Raw genomic sequence first — 21,823 nt, 5'->3', positions numbered from 1 at the left:
TCCCCCCGGGGCGCGGAGCGGGGCTCCCCGGGGCGATGCGGCAGCCCCGCCGGGAGCCGGTGCCGGTGCCGGTGCCGATGCCGGTGCCGGTGGGTGTCGCAGCCGCCGGCTGCGTGGCGGCGAGCCCCGGCCGCCCATCACGTGCTCGGTGTGTTGCATTGTGTTTGCGGCGGAGGGAGGGCTGGCCGTGTCAGTGATCAATGTCATGACTTCCTCCTCGGGCTGGAGCAGTATCAGAGCACAGCTGAAGGAAGCTGATTACTGCTGGTTTCAAATTGGCTGGGAACAATACACACACACGCGCGCGCGGAGCCGCACCCCCCCGCACCCCCGCACCCGCAGCCCGCACCCTGGCTCCCGCGCCGCCGCTCCGCGCCGGGGGGGAAGATGAGCTCGGGGGACGTCGTTTGCACTGGATGGCTCATTAAATCACCCCCCGAGAAGAAGCTCAAGAGATACGTAAGTGCAGAGGCTCTGCTGATATTTTTTTCCTCGCTAAAGGGATTTTGGCATGTGCTCGGTGTCTCGCTCCTCCTTTGAAATGTCTCGGCTTCGCCTTGGACCAAAACAAAAAGGTTTACAAGTCCATGCGCTTATGGAGTATTTTAGTTTTCACCGATATTCTTGTGCCCTTTGGAATTAACCTTTCCCGGCTCGTAAGATTATAATACTTCTGTTGTTATGCAATATATCTTAGGTTAAAAACCACATTTCGGTTTCAGTTAATGTTGCTGTAACTAACAGAATTGTTGTAACCGGATTTCAGATGTCACTTTTCCAGGGAAGGGCAAGAACCTGAAAAAAACCCTAATACTTTAGATTCTGAGGCTCTGCTTTGTTAAGATGCTCCGTAATTTCTATGACACTTGCTACAGGCAACATCTGCAATAGTTTTATTGACCAATTTAATATGCCAGATGCGGTTGCTAGCAGAAAGCTTTACTTTTTGTCTGTGATAAAAGAGGTGCTGGAAGATGCCGTGCTGTAAAGTTGCTGATAGCTGAAAGGTGAAGGGGGTGGTGAGAAGCAGCGAGCAGTGCATGCATGGAGAGCTGCAACTGCATTATGTGTAAAGGGGCCCCCTTGTTTCGTTCTGTATCTGCCTGTTTTTCTGAAAAGAAAAAAACAAAAAGGGAAAAAAAAAAGGGTGTGTGTTGCAAACATAGGAAACTGTATCATTGCAGGGCTGCGCGGAAGGCTCTCCGGGTAGAAATAAATGACCCTTAAAAAATTGCTTGGGACAGCATTACAAACGTAAGCCCATCGTGGGCCATTTTGCATACTTATTTGTGATGGTTCTTCATCAGGAATGTTGTTACTGTTGTTACACTTTTGGAATCGGTAATACCCGTTTGGGTCATGCGCTTCTAACCTAACTTACCCCAGAGCACTGCACTGTACTAGAAGGATGCCACCATATGTGTCTGTCACACTCCTGAGCCACATACATAGCTTACATCATTTGTCATATTCCCTTCTGTTTATCAGCATTTTTTCTGGGCTGCTGATGTTAGCTTTTTCTAGTAATATGAGGAATAACTGTCTTGTGAAGAATGTGGCAGATAGCATTTGGCAGTGTATTGTTTGTTTGCACTGAAAACTAGGAGAAAGGATAATTTACTGACGATAGAATTTACTTTTAACTTCTTCTAAGCCAGAGTTTCTTCTTTTGGATTGCAGTATTGCATTGAAATGGCTGAGTATTTGCTTTGTTCGGTTAGCATTTTCCAATTCTAAAATAACCACTGTGATGTGTCCCAAGGGAGCTGCAAATAAAATGTGGATATCTAATTTTTGTTATATTTTGTAACGACCGTACTAATAGCACTGTATAGGAGGCACTAGACAGTGTCAGAGCCACTGATTCACCCAGCTGGTATCATTAGTTACTCTGTCAGTGAAGCTATTTTTGATTACTCAATATTCATAAAAGGGCAAAGTAGAGAAAACAGAATGTGATAAAGCTGGGATTTGAAAGCTCCCATTATACAGTCAAGATAATAGTCACAACAGGGGCTCTGATCAGCTCACAAGGCTAGTTGCAGTCTGCTCTGCTCAGATTTTGCACTACAAAACCTAGGGAAATTGGGTCTATGTTATTCTTCAAACATCACCCACCAGATTAGCCAGGTCTCTGCAGATTAGGCTTTGTTTTCTGGTTAGGAGGATAAACTACTCCTTTGTCCATAATAAAGCAGAAAGAAATCTGCTGCAAGTACAGCAAAGATTAATGTCCTTTCTTGTATGACTGGTTACAAAGTGGATGTTACAAACCAAATGGAAATTGTCTCTTACCCACTGTAAACCAATTTTTTTGCATTTTTTATGTAGTTTCCTCAGCATGGTAGCTTGTGCGCCTTGCACTGGGGTGGTAGATAGGCTGAACAACAGTGACTGCTTAAAAACAACACAAGCTTTAAAACAATGACTGTTTAAACTGACTTCAGTAGGTGTCAAGTGTCAACCGCTTACAGGAGAATGGTGTTGGCTCTGGGTCTGAACTGACAACAGACATAAATCCCTAAGCTTTACGCCACTTGTGTTCAGCTGGCAAAACCCATGGTCCGAGCTGCAGCTTCCAGGGAGCTTCACGTGCGGGCTTGGTCTGCTGTTCCTTGGGACCTCTCTGCACACTGGAGTGACTCAGTTGCTCTCACGGGGTTGTCTCCCAGTTTACATTTTCCTGAGTTCAGCATCCGGCCTTTGTAAGGTCTGGCCTGAGGGTCTCTTGTTTTACACACAGCTAAATTCTTAATCCTCAATCTATTACAATCACTGAGAAAATAATTCCAGTGGCATCTGTATTTAAGAGACCAGACAAAGCAATGAATTCAGGTTGTGAGAGTGGGAAATGCAGATAGTCCCACCGAAGCCACTGAGAATATGTATAGTGTTTGTAAAATTAAACAAATACATCTTTGTGAGATTAGATCCTAAAGACCAAAGTATACCTTCATTTATGCTTCTTCTCTGATGAAAGCAACAAGGTTTTCTGTGCGTAAACAAGTCAGAATTTGGCTCTAGGTAAGCAGAACGTTAGTTGTGAAACTTTGAAAAGCAAAAAGCAGGTGTTAAGAGTCTGTATTTTTCCTGTAATATCTTACAAAGCTGATGCTCTTAGTAGCACTATTCTTAGAAGTGTCTTATCATTCCCTAACAAAGGCTGCTCTCTTTACATGTGCAGGAAACGAACATGAGATTAATTACCCAAGTGTAACTTTCTGTAAAAACAGAGAGCTTAATGCTAAATGCAGAGAATTCATTAGAAAGCACAGGGAGCTTCACTTCAGCAGGCAAATACTCTAATAGTGGTTTAATAGCATGTACAATGCTTTTCCCTCTCTCTGATACTTGAACCATGAATCTACCGCGTCAGCTTGTCTAAAGAGGCAGTTGTGCAAGGAGTCTCCTGGGAGAGCATTTGGTGTGTGTTGCAGTTCTTTGTCCCCTAAGTGTGACCTGAAAGCTGTGCTGCTCTCATTTCCCCCCTTGGTTCTAGCTTTTCTCACCAGTCAGGGCTGTGTGGGCCTGAGGGGTGCCAGGAAACCCCCAAAGCTCCAGGGGAGCTGGCTATGGGGCAAGGGCAAGAGAGGAAGAAGCTGCGACCAACACCTAGGAAGTGGTGGTGGTGGAGGTGAAGTCCATCATGCTCTAGACCAAAAATACTAAGTTGTGGGCACAGCTTGACACTCAGTCCCGTGGAAGGAAAGGTTTTCCCAGGAGGAAAACCTGGCCCCACTGGGGATTTTGAGTATTGATATTAGTGGATCGTGAGTACCAGCCTCTGTAGGAAATTAGATGTCATGGGAGAATCTGCTTCAGGTTTGATGGGTTTCGCAGTGCCTTATACTAGTGCTGAATACATCCAACCAGGGAGTTAGATGAGGCATTCGAAAAAAAAAGTTTGTTTGTTAAAAAAAAATGAAAAAAATCAGAAGGCTCAGGGTGGTGTTGTTCTTGTATCCCGATTCTGTAATGTCAGCCTTGAATAGCAGGCTTTTTGAAACTTTTCATATGGAAATATATCTGCTCACTAACTGGTAATATTTTTCTGTTTATTGGAGGGGGGGGGGGAGGAGAATGGTTTCATGGCCTAGCAAGCAAAAAAATTACTACAGCCAGTGCAAAATGTCACTGTGAGGGGGGGAAAAGACATGGAAGAAGGCACAGAGGATGTCTAATGAAATAAGAGACTTGTGCCATTGAAAAGACACATTGTTCATGTGCTGCTAAGGAGAGAGAGATGGGGATTTTTAACAGGCAGCTAATTTCAACCTGTCTTCAAATCACTGTTCTGTAGTTTTTCACACCTGTGGGGAGGAGCAGTGGCGGTGCTCTGGTGAATGCCATGCCAGCATTTACTTACTGTTAGTGTTAAATTACGTGGTTTGCAATAGTAAAGGGCTATATACAGATGCTCGCTTGTTGTGAGTCAGTGCAGCTCCATTTAAGTCAATGCTGCACAGCTGTACCCCAGCTGAAGAGCTATTCTTAATCTTCAGTACTATACAAATTGATGAGGAAAGACCACTTGCTCAAAAAAAAAAGCCAAGTTTCCCACTATGAGTGACTGGTTTCTTCAAACATTATTGAAAATCAAAATTCCTTGTCAGCATCTCTATAACAAGAGTCCAAAATGGACCCTGTGTTAGGAAAATTAGGCTTGCACCTCTTAGCACACTTCTTGGAGTTTCTGGTCTGGGAAGACAAATAGAGGTGTAAATTAAGGTACCAGATGCAAAAAGCTAGTAAGGCAGTGTCCGTTCCTGCTGTCTTTGTGTGAGGGGCAGTAAGTGCTGTCAGAAGGGCACAGCAGCAAGTAGCAGCAGATGGACGTCTCTGACTGTTGGGGGGATCTGCCAGAGCTCGCCCACAGCACACCATTGCTAGGGTTTTACAAGATAAGAGAATCTAGACGACTTCTCCATTTTTAGCTGAAGTTCTGGTATTTATCAGGGGAGCAAACGGGAAGTTACTGGCCACTAAGAAGAAAAAGTAAAGAACTATGGAAGAGTTTGCTCAAGTAATAGGAACAAGAGTTCCACAGCCCTGCTAAGGGTGGGTACGACGCAGAGCATCTGCTCTCTGATCTAGCGCTGGCCTAGCGTCAGCAGAGGACACTGCCACCCTCGCCTAAAAGAAATCCCCAACTGTTGTGTGAGGTCAAGTACTACTTCTGCTGGTTTGGGATTTGGGGGAAGTTTCAGAAAAATGACTGTCAAAGAGAAATATGAACCTAATTTTTGCCCATAAGCCTTTTTATTTCCAAATCTTTCCTACAAAGCCTCACCTCTTGAACCCTGTCCCCTCTAAATATAAAGTTACAGCCACCTTTCATTTCCTGCTGTAATTAACATCCCAAACTCTCATTGAAATAACTGAGGTTTTTTTAACCAATTTGTGCAGGTTTTGTAACGCTAGCTTATAGGCTGGGTGGGAATAGGAGTCCCATGTGATGGAGGAAGTTGACAGGGTCTTTTAGCTGGTTATAGTTGTAGGTTTTGTACTTATGTTTTTCCTGCTGTTATTTAATTGTAAAATTCACCATATCTTCTGTCTGGCTTGCATATTAAGGAAGAACCCAATTTTGAGAGAATGAAGGCTCTCATACAGAAGCTCCTGTGCTGCAGACTACGTGTTCCCATCTCTGTGCAATCCTGAACAAATTGATCTCACTGGTAAAATAACAGCAGAATATTTATTTTAGGGAGGAGTTTCCATCATTGGAGTTAAAAATTTGTAATTAGCTAAGTGCAAATCAGACCATTTTCCACCACTTAACCTTGTTTTGGTAGGTTAAGTGTGATGTTTATTGTAGACCATGTTCATCGATTTTAACCATGTTTTGGTAGTTTACATGCAATGTTTAATGAGATAGGCTGACTTCTAAGAAAAAAATAATTCCTAAAAACCACTGCTGTTCTTGGCAATTTGTGTATCAGAATGTTAAGCAGAATAATTTCCCTTGGACTATTTATTTGGGTGGAGCCATAATAGCCCTGAAGCCTCAGCTTAATCTTTGACTACATGTTTTCAGTGCACAAGAATGTCCAGCTATTGGTTTCTATTCAAAACAGACCCGCAAGTTATCAGGTCTTTGCATTCAAAAACAGAGACTTAAAAAAAACCATGCTAGTTTGAAATAGAGAAGGAAATGTTAACTGGAGTGGTAATTAAACTAGTGATGCAACAAAACATGTCTTAGAGGAAAAAGCATTACAAGTAGTGCTTTGGTGAACTCTTTGTTATAGCATGAAAACTGTAAAATGGATAAATACTTTGCTTCTACCAATAATGCATTAAAATGCTATGAATATGTATTAAGGCTAATTCGATAGGTTTTTAGGGAAAGGGACAAGTTTACTCCTATAATGTTACTCAGTAGAAAAACAGTCATTTTATTTCTTGTCCTTTTCATTTGAGTTGGAAATGAACTAGTAATGTGGTAAGACAAAGAAAAAATGGCATCTTTGAAATTAAATTTGCATGTCAAAACTTTATATCCAACCAGATAAAACAGATTTTCTTCTCTCACATTTAGTTGTTGAATAAAATGCAATACTTCAACTTTGGGGGTTTTTTCTGCTTTACAATAATATCCTCAACTCATTTCAGTTTATATTGCATCAGGAAAAAAAAACACAAAACCAAACCAACAAGCATATGCTATGCAAAACTCGGTTTTAAAATCTGCTGCAACTTGGTATTTGTTAAAAATAAACCAAAACTGATGTCTAGTCTTCATGGCAGAATAATACTCCCTTTCTGAGGCTAACTCATTTGTAGCTTTGTATTTGTTAGAATGAGACAACTGTTCTTAGAGATTTTGTTATTCCCTTCCCTTCTGATGCCAGAAACCCCACCTGACCTCTGCAGTCACAACTGCCTTGTAGCTTTCCACACAAGCCTTGAACAGCACATTTCGGTTATTCAATGTCCTTTCCCATACAGAGAGGCAGTAAAATGTCATCATTAGTATGAATTTAAAATTACTTAAATGAAGGTGTTAATTTAAATGGAACTTGGATTGTCCTCTGAAAGTTTTTGACTCATTTTTGACAATGCTTTTTAAAAGACATTGGTTTCTGTAAGTTCTGTTAGTGACAAATATTATTGACCCAGGGACTGTGGGTTATATGTATTCATATTTCTGTTGGACAGAATAATAGCCATAGCAAGACCCTTTCTCTATTTGCAACTGTTGTAATCTCAGCAGAGTGCATAGTTTGCAAACAATCTGGTTTTACATGCCAGACTTGCAAACTCTTTGTAGAAGTTCAAGGATTTTACAGTTGTGAAGCCATTTTTTCAAGCTGACATGAACTGGTCGTGCCAAGGAGAAGCTAATAGTTCAGAACAAGCATGTACTATGTTTTACTTGCAGACTTTACAAACTGTGCGGTGAAGCCACTGAGTTTACAGAAGTATTGAGTTTGTAAACACTGGGAAAGCTGAACGTGTATAAAGCTGCACTTCCAAGATCTGTTGCCAGTTCCACAGAAAAGCCACCAGCATTCAAAGGTGACTGTGTGCTGATTAAATCACTATGAGATGAGAAAAAGCATCTGAAGAGATACCAGCTGAGTTTACCGTAGCAATGAAGAAACAGTTTCATGAGAAGTCATACACTGCTTCATGAAGTGCTCACTGCTATTCCAGCTACTACATCTGTATTATTTACTAATATTTGTAGTGGAAGCTTTGCAAGCTTAAGAAGTTTTATTTTTGATAAGTTCACCATCCTAAGAAAATTCTTGAGTTCTCACCGAGGTCTTAGGTTTAAAAATAAGAAACACTTAAGTAGCTCAGGGAATTGCTTTTTTAGGGTTCTTAAGCACTTTGCTCCCACTGAAATAGGATTTGCAAAATGTTTTCACTGGATACTCCTCTGACTCTAGGGCTGTTTTTGCAGGTCTTTACTGGCTAAATTTCCCTGTAAAACAGTGGGATTTAGACCATCAGCTGAAAATGAGGCTGTTACTCCAACTCTCCAACTTCACTTTGTGCTTTTTGAAATGTTCCTTTTCGACAGCTAACTAAGCGTCATATCACCCTTGAGCTATGGCTTATAAAATAATGGTGAAGTGTTTCTGAAAAGTGAGGGGAAAACACCAGATGAATCCCGTCATTATTTCAGGATCTTCCCCAAACTCCAGCTTTTCCTCTGTGCTGAGCCTGAGAAATAACTCAAGCTGAAATATCATTGAAACAAACAAACAAAAAGGTTAGGGCACAGTCTGATTGGCATAGGAAGAACAGGCTTCATGACTGTGACACTGCTTTGGTTCCCCTGCATTGGGTTTGCAGACTGGAAACCTAATAATACTGGCTTGTAAAGGGAAAAATAGAAGCATTTATTGAAGTGTTACTAGACTGCAATGCTTTAACAGTTTTCTTACAAGAAATATGTTCTTTTTTTTTTCCTTTTCTTTTCTTTTTTTTAATTCACAACTGAAAGTACTGTTGCTATGTTACTGTAATGGTGTGTAGGCTGCTAAATAAATAGAGGGAGTTTAGTCCATGCCAGAAATAGAAAGCCAGGTCAGAGGTGACATTTGGGACATGTTGAGAAAAAAGAGAATATATAATTATTTCTTTCCTTCCTATCATTCTCTTCAGTCTCATTAACCCCAGACTACTCAGGAGGAAATTACAACAGAATTTCTGGACACGTAGAGTACTAAAAATTGAGTAATTTACTCTCACTAAAATGAGAGTACTAAATTCTGGAGTCACACTAAGTCTTTTGGTTTTGTTTTTTGCAAGGTCAAATTTGCAAGGGAAACTGCTACAACTGTGGCACCTCACACACTTGTGCATTATAGCTTCTTTGAGATATCGAAGGACATTAGGAACTGCTGAAAATTCACTTTGCAAAGGTGTGCTTAGGAGGGAAAATCTGTCAGGGAGAACAAGCTTTGAGAAAACGTGCTCCTGTGAAGCCAGAAACAGGAAATTTGAGTCCATTGTCCTTTTTGGGATAGTCTGGCAGGTTACCAAGGATCAGAGAGACAAAAATGTGCTTAGGTTCTTATGCGAGTAGCCCTAGGTACCTGCTTGCAACTTCAGCTGCCTAAACTTCTTTGTAAACCTGGCTTGTGAACGTGCATGAGTGCTGTGTTGGTACAGCACAGTCATTTTTACCCTTCCTCTGCCGCCTGCATATGCACCTCAGGTACGGACCTTAGTACAATGAGCTCTCATTTAAGCTCCAGCAGCTGATTCAGTAAATGGTGGGAACTGCAAGTTGCTAATGTGAAAACTAAAGCCCAGTCGTCCTTCTGTGCCAGTCGGATCAGAAGCAGCCCTTATACCAGAAGTGAGCATTGCAGCCTTGTCACATGCAGACAGCGGCCTCTGACTTTATCTCAAAAATGTTATTGCAGATGCTGGATGCTCTGGGCTGTGTTTGCTAGCCACAAAGCACCCCAGCCCTCTCCCAGCCCCTTGCAGGCATCGCTGCAGGCATGCACAGCACCCCGATGCTCTGGTCCTGCCTTGCCCTTGGCCCCACTGCTCCTGCCTGAGCATCAGCAGCCCTGGGCCCACAGCAGGGCAGCTGTGAGCGGTCAGACCATCCTGCCAGCAGGAGGTGGGACACTGAAAGGCACACCCAGCTTGCTCATGTGTGAGTTAATTTAGCAGATTCGTAATTAATCTGGAATATTTTATATTTAAATATATATGTTTACTTATAAATTAATTATTAAAGTGACACAATATGAGGCATCTGATTTCTTTGTGAGTTAGGGAAGAAGACCACAACCATAACCTAAACCAGTTCAGTGGGTGCAAGCCATTAGAGATTTTTTTGTGTTACTCTTGTAGCGCCACAAATCTGTTACTTTCCTACAAAGAAACAATGTAAATGTGCCCCCTACCCAAGATACCTTTGGATCTGAGGCATTCCAGAAAATCCCACATTTGCCATAAAGATTATAGAGGAGCGTTAAATTACAGGGTACAACAGAGCCAATGGTGCCAAGTACAGTTATTCTTGTTCCTAATTTGCAGGGTTTTTTTTTTTAATTTTTTTTTTTTTATGTGTTAACGCTCCTTGAATGGGGGTTGGACTTTCAATGGCTAGGAGTATTTCCTAGCATGATGGACAGGAATAGCTGGTTTAATATGAAACTTTCGTAATTTTCAGCCCCAAGCCAACTCCCAATGCCTTAGACCATTTGACATATCTGCAGCATGTCTGAGGTTCTGTGTCAGAAAATGAATGTGTAGTTTAGGATCCATCAGAGCTGTTTATTTACTGACATTAGGAGTTTGCTGCTGCTGCTGCTGCTGCTGCAATTAGAGACATTTCTTGTTTTCTAGCACAACCTGTATTCAGCCTCAGACTGAAGGAGAGTGTTAGAGGCTTTGTTGTCCCCTGTGGAGCTCAAACCCTTGTTTGGGCTCTGACAAATCCTTTACCCTTGCCAGAAACTGCATTTATCTCAGACCCTAAAGAGCAATTATTATGATTTATCCGTCTTTGGAGTGCATAAGATTTTACCAGGCATTTTCTACACAGAAATCGCCAGCCAGGAGAAGTCCAACCTACAGCCTGTCCTTTCCAGGGCTCTGTTGCCTGTGCTCAGCAGATTGCCCAGTTTAACCATCTGCAGCAGCATTGCTAAATGGAAAGGGGGATGCATTATACGTTCTGCAGTTCTGTTACGTTATCCTCCTAAAGGACCTATTTGTCCTTCATTATATTTCCAGGTCCTTTGTGCTTGAAATGATCTTTTAAACTTTATAAGTAAACTTCGTTTGCTGGCTGGTAAATTAAAGCTGTTTACCCATTAGGTTATTCCAAGTGGGCTGCAATGACGTTTGCTTGTATTCTTCATTGGGGCAAACAGCTAAATTGTTAAAACTGATTGAAATTACATCAGGGCAGAAGATGGCAGACATGGCCAGGTTTCAGATAGGCTATAGTTAGCTAGGTGAAGATTAAGTTATCTTTACACTGCTCCTTTAAATCCCTAAGGACTCCCCTCACTGTGGCACTTACCTTGTTGAGGGTTCAGAGGTGCTTTAGTCAAACTTGCCATTCCAGAATGGGTGACCCGAGTTTGGGAGGTGAAGAGCCAGAGTGAAGCAGTAGCTGTGCAGTCCTTTCCAGAATATAGTGACAGAGAGAAATAGTCACAGAGATGCACACAGTGATATGTCTCAGGAACATTTCCAAGCAAATGATCTGCCTGTAGTTTAGTAACCTGAGCTATGTGAAGATTTCAGCAGTGGTGGCCCTAATTCTCATATGCTCAGAACCTACTGTGCACCCACAGGCAAGTTTCAGTTTGACTCATTCCTCGGGTTTACTGGATTTGGAAATGGAACTGGGATCTCTATATGAGCATTTTGTTGTAGATTTTAGTTCAGAGATTGCACTTTTTTAAAAAGAAAGCAACTGTTTTGTTGTGCCATCTATGCATAGGAATAAAAGATAAGGAGCAGAGGAAAGCACTCAGATACAAGACCTCGTACAATTAATGGTCATAAGGCCTAGGATGATTTTGTTGCAGGGGAGATGGTCACTTCTGACTTGCACCTAGGCTTGCTGCAGTCCAGGTACCTGCTCTGAGTAGAAACATGGTCATGCAGAATCACTCCAGATCTAGTTCATGGTGCCAGTTTAGGGCAGGATCTTCATGGTTCCTTGCTGGAACTGACAAGAAAAGGCATATGGCCCTATACAGCAACATCAGCAAGTAAGTGTGGTGATGTAGCACAGCTGATTCTATACCATCAAGCAGGAAGCTTTTCCCTTCCAAAATAAAATGCATTCATAATGGACAGAAAGGCCAAGTCAACATCGGGTTTAATAGGCTGCTGGAATTGGGCAGGTGGGCTGTCAAACTCGAAAGTTAGATCTGAAGCTTTCATTTGCATTTATGAGTTTACACAAATCTGCTTGGAAAATACCACTTTGTCATCTCCAAAAAGGTTTCAGATATAAAGTACTCAGACTCATCAGAAAAAAAATGTCCTGAAATAGAAATGGCACCTCATGTTCTTTAGCAATATAGGATCTTAAGGAGAATACAGGAGCCAAAAAAATGCAGCCTCAAATTCTGACCCATTATGACCATATTTATGGGGAACATTTAAATAATCTGAACTGTTTTCCCTACATTACTACTAATGACTGTACCTTATGACTGGTGATATCTCATCTTCATTAAACACTGAACTTGAATATTAGAGTTGGGCTTGAGGCTTTTCTTTTTAGCTTTTGTATCAATTGGCCAGATGCAGATCAAGCACAGAGCCATCGCCCGCAGCAACAAGGGAATGGGGAAAGAAAAGCTGATAGGAGGATTTTGCCTCCCAGTGGAAAGCCACAGATCTGCCATTTTCAGAGCTCCTGGTAACTGGTGTAACTGGGAGAGGTGGCATGTGGTATGGGAACTGCAGCATTTACCAGCTTGTCATTGGAAACTGAAGACGATGAATGGATAAGAATGATAAAATGCACAATTTCACTTTATTTTGTGTAACATCTTTCACACAAAACTTTCCACTCAGAGTGATAACAGCCAGATAGAATTATGGTGAAAAATAAAAGCAGAGTTGCAGAGAAATTATGACTTCTTAAAAAGAGTAAACTGTCACTGAAAAATCTCACTTTCTATTTGAAAGATAAAATCTCTGCATGGTGCAGCCATTTTTGCTTCTTCTGGCATAAGATTTGCGTGACTCACAGGCAGCAGCATGTTGAGGACCTAGAAATACATAATACAAGAGCAGATGCTGGATGCTGGCCGCTGGCTGGGGAATTCCCATACCATCTTTGAAATGATGATCCTGTTTGATGGGGCAACACACAGAGCACGAGGCAATTGCGCATGATGTTGCTCCCCTAGGTGAGGTTATTAATTTGAAGGGTGAGAGACAGTGTGAAGGCTGCTAAACACCTACTATTGTAGCAGTCAATCCCAGCTGGTGAGGATGAGTGATGTAATGGATCAAGCAGGAGGAGAAAGTTTTCAAATGGGAGGGTGTAAAATTTGAAAGGCTGCACGTAGGAATGAAGAGTAGCAGTCCTAATTCGAGTACGCAGGCAGCTCAGCAGATGGCCCAGCAGATGAGTTGCTATGCACCATGGTATGTGTGAGAACAGGGGAGTAATGGTGAGGCTCCACGCAGAAACATAGCCCTGCCCTTTGCACAGTATGCGGTAAGATCAGATGCCATCTTCTGTACCCCAACTGGGCCTTCCGCCCCCCATCAGGGCACTTTGTTGGCTTGCACACTGAGCTTTCTACAACAGTATTTCATACTGCTGTTCTGCATTACAGCAATTTCCTCCCCGGTGCTTTGCCTTCCACCTCCAAACAGAGCAAGAGCCATGCCCAGAAGTGCAGGTCCTTGCCAGTCGCACTAACAGTGACGTTACATTGCTAACTTCTCCTCCTGCCTTGGGCTGCAGCTCTCAGGCTGAGCTGGCATGTCTCTCAGGGTGGAAAATATCCCACTTTGGGCCATAGAACAGTCTCACTGGGATGTTTTGGGGTTATTTCCTACAACTCCAGTTCCTCCAGCAGTGAAGCACAGTGGCTGGAGAGAATTCATCTGCATCCTATGTGACTTCCACCTTCTCTAATTGCAGCTCTTTGGGAATTTTAGAGGAAAAGTTCAGAAAATCTCTCAAACTCCATTCTTTGTTTAAGAACTGACCAGTTTGCATCCGACTTTCTCCAGCGGATCTGTTTTCGCTGCTTACTGTTTGTGAGACTTTGGGGCTCCGTTTGCAAATCATCTATGCACTTATAGCTAGATCCTGCAAAAAGCATCTTTGCCACGAATAGCAGCCATTGCCACCTCACAGTCACATTGCACTGCCACTCAACATAACAGTGTTAGGAGCTTTGTTTGTTCTAGTGGTTTTCTAACAAACCTCTGCTAATCCAGAGCAATGTATTCATATGGGAAATTCCAATAATCCGTGTTTTGTGATACAGCAAAAATCTGTCTCACTAACCAGTTTACGTGTAACATTGATGAAATGAGTACCACTACGTTGTTTCAAGAAGCTCCATTTCCAACGCAATCTACAGGAAAATGACATAGGTGTATAATGATGCATGAAATAAAATCACTATAATTCTGATAAACATCTCAGATGCTCTTGGGATGTGTGATATCTTTTTCCTTTACCTTGAACTGCTTCTGAAGCAACGTAAGCTAAACTGGGACCAATGTTCTTTTTTCCAGTACCAGTGTGTTCCCGTGGCATCCTTATGCCAGCAGATCCACAGCAGCTCAGCTACGCTAGTAAAACTGTGGACAAGCCCTTAGATTCAAGCAGCAAAGACATGAGCAGTGGTAATCCCTGCTTTCCCACATGCTATCCTGTCAGATTCCATTTACCATCTTGCAGTCTTAAGAGCACAGTTCAGGTTTTGTGTCTCCTTCACCCTTAGTATATTTACTTGAATTGCAAAAAGAGATTCTTTAATCCCTGCTGGTTTTGTTGTGGTCCCCTGGAGCCAGCACCAAGACTACCGAACGCACCGAGCTCATCCAAGGGTAAATTCTCATTTCCGTTGTGGGTTGGCTAGTCTTTGGGATGGCAGTAATTCTGTGAGCCCCCAGTGAAGGTTATTTGGACCACGTGGTGAACTAGGATACATGGTTGAGGATATTTCACTATTGGACTTTTAAAGTGTGTTTAGCAAGGAGAATGTTCTGATCTTCCATAATTAAATTCTGCGTGTCCAGCAGCCAAACAACAACAAAAAATCCAGGTCTATATTCACTGTAAAATAAAACTCTCTGGAGTGTCCCTCAGCATAAGGAATACGAGTCAAAGTGGAAGGTTTTATGTTAGTAAAGGAAAAATTAAACATCATCATCTGTCTTTTTGTAAAGAAGCAGAAGGATGTTAAAAACTGTTATGCTGGCTCACATTTTTTCTACATAAATGAATTTTTGAGGCATCATACATGGTTACAGTAAAGCAGTTAAATAGGAAATAGTGAAATCCACTATGATTTCTACATAACTTTTTATTTCATAACATATTTGTGCAATAGAGTAGTCAGAATGCAATAATCAAACTATGTTTTTTCCATGCTTGAACATTAGTGGCCATCTGGAAAATTACACACTACCTGTATTCAGTGAATTGGCTGAGCAAGGGTGTTACCTGCAAGGAAAATAAAATTAGTTTTATGTGTTTGGGTAAGTTAGCTTTTTCCAGGAAGAAACATAAAGAGAACCAAACAAATTTGTCACCATTCCTCTTTGGAAATGGGGTCAGTTGGCACCAGGGTGCTAGCGCTGCCCACGGACCCAGGCCGCAGCCACCTGACTTGTTGGGGGACTGTCCTCACACAGGAGTCATGACAACAGTCCTGATGTGTTTCTGGTAAAGTCACTGGAGGAGCCTCCAGAGCAACAAAGAAAAATGCCAAAGTGTCAGAAAAAAAGTTAACCTTTTGTAGGAAGATCCTGTAGGAAGCATTGACCACTTCTGGCAAGGACTCTGCCATTGCTAATATCCTTTCTGCCTGCAGCACCTACTATTGTAGCATGGCAATTTATTTGAAAAACTTTGGCTGAAACGGCTAGTTATCACTCTGCTCGTGCAGGGTGTTGCCTCTTCTCTTCCTGGTAAAAACACTGAGCTGCAGACAGGGTCTGTTCTGGGAATGGGCTACAGGCGCTCTCCTTAGTCAGCAAATACCAGAGCCCCGGGGCAGGGAGCCCACAACAGGGAACGGGGGGGGGGTGGGGGGTGGGGGGGGGTGGGGGTGGGGGGGCAGGGACACACACGTCCAGTGCCAGTTGGTAATCCAGTTATTAAAGATAAGTGTTGACTTGATGAACTTCTGACCAAAACCTGTTATGTCAGAGGGGGACTCTTCTAATACTCAGCTCCTAAGGTTGAGGTATAACTGTGATAGGGCTGGGGACATCTCACCTGAGTGGAAAGAAGAGCTGAGTTATCCAGACAGTCATCTAACTACACGAGGTCTTGGCAGCTTTGACCTGTTCTTTTGAAACTCATGTCTGTCTATGCTATATATTTGGCTTACTATTATTCCTGGATTTGCTTAGCTTTTTGGTGAAAATGTCATTAATTACTGATTTATTTCAGTGGAATAAGAAGGAGTCCAACTGTGTATGCATAGTGTATTTAGGGGTTTCAATGCTTAGCTTATAATTGCTCTTCCCTGAATAAGATGCTGTTGGGAAAATTCTTAGTTTCACAGTGTCAAGCCATTAATTAATCAAGGACCAAACCAGAAGCACAGCACTGTGGAGAAGATTCTTAGGTATCGAAAGTCACTGATAGTAAAGCTCTGTGGAAGCAGTGCCTGGCTGCGGTTGGGGAACTTGTCTCCCAGTTACACATTCCCCTGGCTGCGAATCCAATGCTGCTACTTTTTCCCTGTGCAAAGACGAGGCACAGCCACTGGATGAGTCATGGATCTGTGCTCAGCTGTGTCTGACACATGGAACTCTGGAGCAGGACAGAGGTAGCAGCTTTGTAGTGTGGGACTGCAAGGCACACACACATAAAAAAAAAGTCTTACACTCAGTGCAGCCCAAACCTTGAAGGTCTCTTTAGAGACCTTTGGCTGTGCTGCTTTTGACTCTACCCAGCCAGCCCCACCTCTCCCATATTCTTCCTTCTGGTGTTTTTAATGGCTAACCCTCATCATCCATACAGGTGCTTCCCTGACCTCTTTGGGTGGCTGTGACCTGTGCTAGCCCACCTAAAAGCAAAGTAGCCACAGGCACTGGGAGTGGCAAACAAACAGAAGGATCTCTCATTGCTGTTTCTCTTCCTTGAACTGCAGGTTGTTTAATCACATGTTGCAAAACAGATTGTGGAGTGGGGTCGTTTTGCCTTTCAGCAGGGCTGTGGTGCTGGAACTGTAGAGGAGCAGAGCTGCTTGTCTCAGAAGGTGTTTCTAACACAGAGCATGTGACATCTATCACATAACACCATGACAAAACCGTGCTTCTAACACAGAGCTCAAGCAATTTGTGAAGTGAAATTAGTCAGAGGTATATGTAATGCTCTTTGATTTAAATGTGGATTAGAAAGTATGTACAGTAACAGTCCATTTCTAAAGACATTGATTCTTTACAGCAAAAGAATGAAAGTGAAAATATCCTGAAGAACAATAAAACAAAGAGTACTGTAGTTCGGCTCTGAAAAAATACCAAAGTTTTGCATTGGGTGCAAGAAGTGCTATGGGGAAGGTGCATGGGATTATTTTAGTGCTTCATTCATCTTCTGTTGTATGTTATGGGTCTGATTTGCACCTGATTTTGCACTCAAGAAAATCCTGAGTTCCTCTTTTAGCTGTCAAATAGGAATGAACATAGAATCAGCCATGGAGAAGGAGTCTTAGATTAAGCAAATGTGAGGTCCTAATCTAGCTCTCTTTCAAGGCAGTTAGATTATTCTGCTTGATTTTTAGTAAGGATTGAAATAAACTATAATGGAGAGGAGACTCAGGTTACAGGGGCAAAATTAGCATTCAGAGAGATGGAAAAAGATGTCCTATGGCATATTTAAAATACCAGCAGGATAGTCTTCTACTGGATTTATTGAAAGATGAGTACCCAAATATCCCCAAATTCCTAGATAGGCTTAAAACTGTCTTCATTTTTTTCAGTAAATCATTGTGTAAATTATGTATATTGTAACTTCATGACAGTAGCAGTGTAATAATATTAGTAACTACTGTCATTCTCAACTTTTGTTAAGTAATAAGAAAGTCACAGAATAAAATATAAACATATGTGATGGGCTTAAAAAAATAAATTCAAACAATCAGTAAGACCAGAAGCTCTGTAAGTGCCAAATTATTGTTGCAGAAGTATTCTTTTTATCTATGGGTCATGATTTCCAAGAAATGAGTGAAAAATGTAAACACTTCCAAGCATTTGTCCCTTTGGGCACAGAGTGTATTAAACAACAACAACAAAAAATACTTCATGGACAGAAAAGAATTGTTGGCCAGAGCATTTTAGTCAAATGCCAACAACGCCTGACTTGATGAACAAGCAAGAGAAAAACTTGGAAATGTTTTTATCACCTGATTCATGGAAATTCTCCATTCACCTGAGTTTTAAAATGAAGCCTCCTTCAAGTTCAAGGAAACAAACTGGAAATGTTTTTCTGTAGTAGAATTCAAAGCAGGAGGTGGTTGTGGTAATTACTGGCAAGCAAATAGTAAATACTCTCAGAGGTGAAAACCACAGAGCTGGAAATCATGCCTCTGCTAAGCTGGGTCAGATTCCATGCTTGATTACACTGCATGAATAAATTCTTGAAAATTATTATTTCAGAAGTGAAAAAATAATCTGAATTCTTACTTTTGCAAAGCGGGGCAGAAATATGTGGAAGAGCATGGCATCATTAGTTTGCTGCATTATTGGTTTAGAGGTGCCCTTTTGAGTCATACAGGTACAAATATCCCATTGCTCCCAGGCTAATTGTAAGATTTCTAAGATCATACAAGTTATTTAAGCATCTAAATCCATTTTGTTTCCTGTGTCAGCTCTTTGTTGTTGGTTTGATCCCACAATAAAAAGTCAATCAGTATATTAAGTATAGGCTGAGAATCCATGCTGATGGGGTGAATGAAAATTGGCAGCATCCAAGTCTTTTGTTGATCTGAACATTAAATAACGGCATTAGGACTGTTTCATCTAGAACAAGAATCACATTGGTATCCCATAAAAATCACTACGGTTGCTCTTTCTCTTTCAAATCTCTCTAAACCCAGCTGAGCAAATATTGTAACTTTTGGAGCTGCCGGCTGGCAATAGCAATGCTTTGTGTTTCACCTCAAGTCTTCATCAGTCCAACTTCTGCTCTGCACACAGCTATGGCTGTGCCACAGGAAGGATCAAAATCAGAGCAAAATTCTTCGAGTTGTATCTGGTATAGACCAAGACCATCAGAAACCACAAATTTCAGGCAGTGTAAAGTGCAAGACCAGAAAGTGGCCAAGGCATTTCTGTCTGTTGCAATCCTTCAAATTTCCCCAACCAAATACAGTTTGCTGGGCAAGGGGTTGTGTTGTAAAAATCTCCTTTGTCTTCTTTGGAAGCTTTTTCAGTTTTCCTCCACATCTTACAGTCAATCCATCAGCTCTCTGGAAAGACTAGTTTTCAGCCTACTTCCATGGTCTGAGACCTTACATTGTATTGCTTATCTTTATCGTGCACAGTATGCATGGTTTTTGTATGTGTCTGATTATTCTTGTAACCTGCTGAAATCAGAAAAGGAATTTTTCCCCTTGTTTCACTAAGGCCAGGATGCCATTCATCGTCTTCCTGTGTGATACTGTTTTCTCTGTTTATTGTCTTCCCTCTAAAACAAAGTCTTTAGGAACAGAAGAGGCACTTCCCTTGGCATACCCCTGGGAAACAGCTCCCTGGTATTTTGTGATGGCTTCTAACAAAAACATCAAGGTACAGCATCACTGTATGATTCTTCCTTGGCTTTGTAACCTATTAAAAAAAAAAAAATCTACTTAGGAAAGGCTTTTCTATCTGCAGAAGGATTAGATCAATCATTATACTTTCTCATGGGTTCATGCGTATGTTCGTCTTTTCCCGTATCTCTCAGCCTGTCTTTTAAAAGCCTCCTAAAAACATCAGCACCACATTCATGTGTCCTTGAACGGCCCACACCTATGCTACAGCCACGCTTACTCTTTGGCTCAAAAACATCCATAAACTTATATTTTAGAATCCACTTACTTCTGGCCTATTTAGCAATGTGTGCTTTTGTAACACAAATCTTTGTCCTGACCAGGGGGTGTTTTACCTCCCAATTGGCTTCATTTGAATCTAGCAGTTAGATTTAACATTTTAGTAACTGCATCAGCAACACAAAACCCGGTTGGGTTACTGACTGTGCCATACATGTTACTTTTTACACTGCATCCTAACGAGTCACATTTACAAACTGCTTCTCTGAAAAACATGGTAAGAAAGAGTCATAAGTGAAGGAGAAGAGTAGGAGTAATTCCGCATTCAGATCTAAATTTGTTTCAAGTGTGGGATGAAGCTTAAAATAAGAAAAGATAATAGTTGGGGTTCTGTTGTTTCTTTCCACCTTTTTGAAAAGTCATTTTTGATCATACTCTTTACCTCTTTAAAAATGTAAACTCAAGTGATGGACCTTTGCTAAAGTGTTTCATGAGTTAAAATTAACCTTGAAAGTTGGCAGGAGGTGTTACTTGCTTGGCATTTATTTCTACTAATGTTTTTCATATCTGACCAGAAATAGGTAGCATGCAAATGTCTCTCTGTGGTTTAAACAAATAAGCCATGAAGTCTAAAAAAGGAAAGCAGTTACTGCTTTCTGTGTACAACTACTGCTTTCAGATGTCTTTTTTGTAGCTGCTAATGCTTGTGACTATGGCCCCATTTTTACTCAAAAAATATTCTGTGTTGTTCGGGTAGGAGGGATCAGAGGAAGGGATTTTACTAGTTTGGTTTTCTCCTGTGAGGGAACGCAGGCAGTATCCCTCCCTGGAATTCAGCTAGGACCTGGGGGGTGGCATGACGATGAACCGTGTCTTTCCCTACAGAATGTGAAAGTTTTGTTAATCAAAATGTTAGTTAATCTACAGTAGAAAGCTGTAAAAGTTCCAGACGCGGTGCCCATCCCCAGATGCCCCTGACAATACCCATGGTTTTACACACATCCTCTCAATGCGCTGTTCTCTGCACTGCTGTGTGTAACACCCAGACACCAAGGGCAACACCTTAAAAGAAAAACTGTCCTCTCATTCAGGGCCACCCTTTTGGGGTATCATTTGCAAGAATTATTTCAGCCTTTGCAGGACAGAATTTCTCTCCTCCTTGCAACTCTGGCTTCAAGTCTGTAGGCAGCATTTTGCATTGGTATGTTTTAATGAAAGCCAGAAGAAAACAATAACTTCATTATGTTTTGCGTTTTCCTCTTTAGTGTATTAGTTTATTTTTGTCAACTTTGAGCTTTTGGATTTAATTTAGCTTAGATCATTTTTAGTTAAGATGAGGCACATGGCTTTAGTGAGCTGTGAGCTCTCACCAAGTTAGCTTTGCTGCTCCTGTTAGACATTTTCTTGGTCCTCGCTCTGCTGGAAGGTTTGATGCTTCCAGACTGGTGTTTTACTCTCATGGTTTATTAGTGAATATTAGTGAATATCTACTGTATTTTGATCTATTTTATTTACTGATACATACTTCATAGACCTCTAGTTTAGCAAAATTGGTTTTATAGAGAATAAGTAAAAGAGAAACACAACTGAAGGATCAATGACCATTGTCTTTGTTTAAAGTATATATTATCCTCTATATTCAGAATTGTTAGGCATTCTTTGCACTTCTACAGGTCGCCAGAGATTGGGCCAGTCATTTGTATAATTAAGAGTTAAGCATTCTAAAGTTCAAAGCACTTTGTTCTTCATTTGTGATTAATCCGGTTTCTCACATTGCACTTCAGCCTTCAGTTTACATACTTGGAAAGTGTTTGGTTGCTGAGCTGCCTTTCTTTATAGTATTGTAAAAAAATCAAAAATCTAAATGTGACTTTTTTTAGAGAGGGAGAAAAGTTGGAGAAACCCATTGTGCTGAAGCAGCAACACAATGCAATCTTGCATATGCAAATGTATTTTGGTTAAAGTTTTTCAGTCACAAGGTAATTAATCCAACTGCATTCTGGCATCTTCTAGAAGAGCCTACCCCTTCCAACTCGAAGTTTCTACTTACTGACACAGCCGATACTGAACTGACTGCTGCTGCTGGCATAGGAAGACTGAAAGTGTAAAGGAGATCTAGAGCTTGAAAAAATCTTTCT

General features: G+C 41.5%; 1 protein-coding gene across 6 annotated transcripts in view; it reads left to right on the top strand.

Moving 5' to 3' along the window:
• Window positions 1-203: 203 nt before the first annotated feature.
• GAB3 (GRB2 associated binding protein 3) overlaps window positions 204-21,823 on the top strand; it is a 69,107-nt gene continuing 47,487 nt past the window's right edge. For 2 of the 6 annotated variants that reach the window (XM_055727287.1, XM_055727285.1), the window contains exon 1: window positions 15,866-19,443. In XM_055727287.1, the coding sequence (XP_055583262.1) occupies window positions 19,288-19,443 (156 nt within the window). In that variant the 5' untranslated portion in view covers window positions 15,866-19,287. Of the gene's footprint in view, window positions 460-15,864; window positions 19,444-21,823 lie in introns of those variants that run through there. The other 4 variants (XM_027803658.2, XM_014279059.3, XM_055727286.1 and 1 more) reach the window with 4 other exon arrangements.

This window comes from Falco cherrug, chromosome 15, assembly GCF_023634085.1.
Source record: "Falco cherrug isolate bFalChe1 chromosome 15, bFalChe1.pri, whole genome shotgun sequence".
Lineage (NCBI taxonomy): Eukaryota > Metazoa > Chordata > Aves > Falconiformes > Falconidae > Falco > Falco cherrug.
Note: the sequence above shows the minus strand (reverse complement) of the source record. Positions and strands in the feature narration are given on the sequence as shown.